General features: G+C 40.7%; 2 protein-coding genes across 2 annotated transcripts in view; one reads left to right on the forward strand and one right to left on the reverse strand.

The window, feature by feature from the left end:
* Nucleotides 1-47: 47 nt before the first annotated feature.
* On the reverse strand, nt 48-732 carry LOC127750323 (putative ubiquitin carboxyl-terminal hydrolase 50). The gene is made up of 3 exons (XM_052271727.1): nt 634-732; nt 326-553; nt 48-239 (listed from the first exon to the last, which is right to left on the reverse strand). The coding sequence occupies exons 1-3, from the start codon at nt 730-732 to the stop codon at nt 48-50; spliced, it is 519 nt and encodes a 172-aa protein (XP_052127687.1).
* A 1,561-nt stretch (nt 733-2,293) lies between these two features.
* Nucleotides 2,294-3,216, forward strand: part of LOC113214651 (Krueppel homolog 1-like) — a 17,326-nt gene continuing 16,403 nt past the window's right edge. Inside the window, exon 1 of the mRNA XM_026434092.2 lies at nt 2,294-2,852. Coding sequence (XP_026289877.1) covers nt 2,564-2,852 — 289 coding nt within the window. The 5' untranslated portion in view covers nt 2,294-2,563. The remainder of the gene's footprint in view (nt 2,853-3,216) is intronic.

The following is a 3,216-nucleotide window of genomic DNA, read 5'->3' on the forward strand; positions in this document are numbered from 1 at the left end:
AAAAGAAACTGATGATGTAGAATAATACAGCATGCATGTTTGTCTAATTAAAAATACTTGAGAGGAAAGTGTAGCATGCATTTCATAGATAAAACCAATGAGTACCTTCCAAGTTGAATTACAAAAACTTTTGGCACTCTGCCAAACAAAAGTCTGGTACGAAGTGTGCCCACTTTTTTACAAAAGTCACACTTAGAATCCGTCAAAAAATTTTCCTTGCAGTGACTCCTAAGACAATCCTGGGAAAAAAAAATAAGATATAATAACAATTCCATTTTCAAAAAATTGTAAGAAAAAATTTAAACATATGGGAAGTGCAACTGACACTCAAGGCAATGCTCTCGCACTCAGGTATAAAAATTGTGGTAATGAAGTCAATGTCCCTACACGACACATTTTCATAAGAGCAGCCCCCACTGCATGAAGTGAGTCTGACCACCTGAACTCCAAAAATTTCTGAAATTGGAGACTTGACTCTATACTTCCAAGAGTGCACTATAAGGGAAAGCCAACTGTCCTCTTTAAGAGGGGTCTCCTTGAAGTGCTGTATGATCTAATACAACATGTTACACCAGGATAAGTCACTTTGTCAGTAAAATTACTTGACAGTATTTTAGGTGAAACAAGACTCACCAGAAGTTCATTATGCAAAGAATTAAGCAGGAAATACAGAAATTGAGAGCTGTCCATCTGCTCCTTTGGCAAAAATTCAGGCCATTCCTTCTGTAACATTGCTTAAAAGAAGTTTGGAATAGTATACAGATTGAAATGAAGTGTTCTTCCCTTAATCAGAGAAAAATGAAATTAAGAAAGTCCATCACTCAAAATACTTACAAGGAACTTAACAGGAGCGACAGCTAAATCCTTTGCCCTCTTCCTCAAATTCCATAGATGACTGACAGCTGTTGCCACATTTCCTGAGCCCTGCAGTTAAAAATATTACAGGTCATCAAACAAGAATTGCATTATTATAATCTTCACTTAAAATAAAATGAAGAACGAACGTACCTTGATGTTATGGTTTGCTAAATCAACACAGAGTTTTTGAATTTCTTCTAAAGAGAAGAGGCACTGCAGCACAGAGTTAACATAGCAGTTATTGCCTACATTAACAAATCCAGGTCCTGCACTGGACCCCACCTAGATAAATGTAAAACAGAAAACATTAAGTATCAAAACAAAAATTTGTCAGAAAAACATCAAATAAGTTTAACAACTCTTATGTGGTTCATTACCTGAGAGAATACAAATTCCTGGGTTCCCATATCATACTGTAGAACTTCTCCTGGAAATCAAACAAAAGCATAAGCATATCTTGTAATAGACTGACTTCATTGAAGTTTTACTGTGTGACAAAGGTTCCAAATGGTCTATTTAGAAGGAATTATGAACTATCACGCTTCTTTTTCATTTTAGTATAAATGTTTGATGATAGTGTCATGAAAGTTTCATGAAAAGCAACAAAACAAAACAAAACGGGGTTATAACCCCTAGCCCACTTCGCAATGCGAGAAAGGTTACATTCAAAAGCTATTTCTATGAGAACGTAATGCACTTTGAGGTTGAGAAAAGGGAGAGCAGTTGCAGTTAAACCAGTCGGACACCTGTCATTCGTTACATTTTGTTATAATTAATTACAAAGCGAACAAGAACCGCTGCCGATGGGCGACAGTCGATCTTAGAAATAGCTTGTATGCGATATTTTAAGCACTTACCAGGTGTAATTCACATTCTATAAGAAATCTGACGGCAGAATCGTGTTCCCCGGCCTCGAATTAGTCGGAAAAGTGTCTTCGTTTGCCTCAAACAGTCAACGCTAAGCCGAAATAAACAAACCGACGACTCTACCACCTGCGGTGGAGGGGGGTGTGGTGCGGCCGGCCGAACGCGCCGCGCGGAGCGCTCCGAGCGCGACTTCCGGTATTTTTGTTCTTCGAGATATCGAAGCGCGCTCGGGTGAAATGGTCTATCAAGTGGCTGGTGGACTGGGGTAAAAGAACATTATCTAGGTTGTTTTTGCTCTAGGATAGATGTGTAAAATTCAGAATTAGCAATCCCCTATTTTAAAGGCATTGATGAAGTTCAAACAACGAAAGAAGCGACACTTAGTGAAAGAACAGTATTCTCTGCCTTTGGCACCAAGGATCGATGAAAATGTGTAGCGTCTCATTTTTCTAGAGCGGCCATCATTGAATTTGGCGGGAATCCAACATTGAAGACAACGTTTCGTGCCTTTGTTGGCTTCAGAAAGTTCCGTTACTGTATATATTTCCTCAGTGAGTTCACATATTATCTTTTATCTCAAAATCAAGCACGATGGCCGGTAGAATTTCGTTGAAAACTCCTATTTTCGCTAAGCGCACCAGTGTTATGTTGGCTCCGCCCCCTCCTTTCAGTCAACCAATCAACTTCAGTTCTCTTTCCGCGCGGGATTTTGTAAATATTTTGTTGGCGGTAAACAACATGTGAAGTGTTCCCGCCTGATGGAGGCTTTCATGTTGCGAATTTGGGGGTCGAAATTTAACAAATTTGGCGTGTTACTGAGAGTTTAGGTAACTTTATTATGGCTGGAAATGTGTTAGAAAACCCGGCAATGCCGGATTCTATGTTATATCCTTGGAATTGGGCCGAAGATGCCCGAAAAGCGGATTTTGGTAGCCCGGCTAGCTCATGCGGTTCTCCGGACCTCGCTTCTGCCCGCTCTGAGTTGAAGAGGGGCAGGCCACGGGCAGATGCTATTACAAATTTGATGAAACAAGGTACAACTTCTCCGAGCTCCATCAAGTGCCGTTACTGCAACAGAGTGTTCCCTCGCGAAAAATCTCTTCAGGCCCATCTACGGACTCACACCGGTAAGTAACCCCACTGATGCGTGCACGCCGCAGCCGGCTAAATTTTGCCGAGAATCCTTTCAGAACCGATTTTTACTGTTCTTGGTATTGTTTTGATACTGATCTAGTCAGTTATCGTTTGATTGCCGAAACTTGTGTTGATCTTGTATAGTAATACGTTCCTGGAGTCCAGTTTTATTGGAGGTTGAGGTTGGGCGTCCATTGTGATCCTTTGTCATGGTGTGCTTCTACGCCATTATCAATTCTCTACATCCGCTGCCACACTTTCGCAATAAACGTGTCTTTTCGTCACACTTGCGTTTCCACCTTTCCTGTCTTTTGGAATGGCTCCTTGTGGTTCCCCTCAAAAGTTACTGTTTATATA

This window comes from Frankliniella occidentalis, unplaced genomic scaffold (genome assembly GCF_000697945.3).
Source record: "Frankliniella occidentalis isolate FOCC.00 unplaced genomic scaffold, Focc_3.1 Scaffold170, whole genome shotgun sequence".
Lineage (NCBI taxonomy): Eukaryota > Metazoa > Arthropoda > Insecta > Thysanoptera > Thripidae > Frankliniella > Frankliniella occidentalis.

Bases quoted from the DNA above. Each gene is read 5' to 3' on its own strand.
- LOC127750323 (XM_052271727.1), bottom strand. From the start codon at position 732: ATGTTACAGAAGGAATGGCCTGAATTTTTGCCAAAGGAGCAGATGGAC. The intron at 554-633 runs GTGAGTCTTGTT...ATGTTGTATTAG, and splicing joins CTTTGCATAATGAACTTCTG to ATCATACAGCACTTCAAGGA. The intron at 240-325 runs GTCAGTTGCACT...TTTTTTTCCCAG, and splicing joins GCGAGAGCATTGCCTTGAGT to GATTGTCTTAGGAGTCACTG.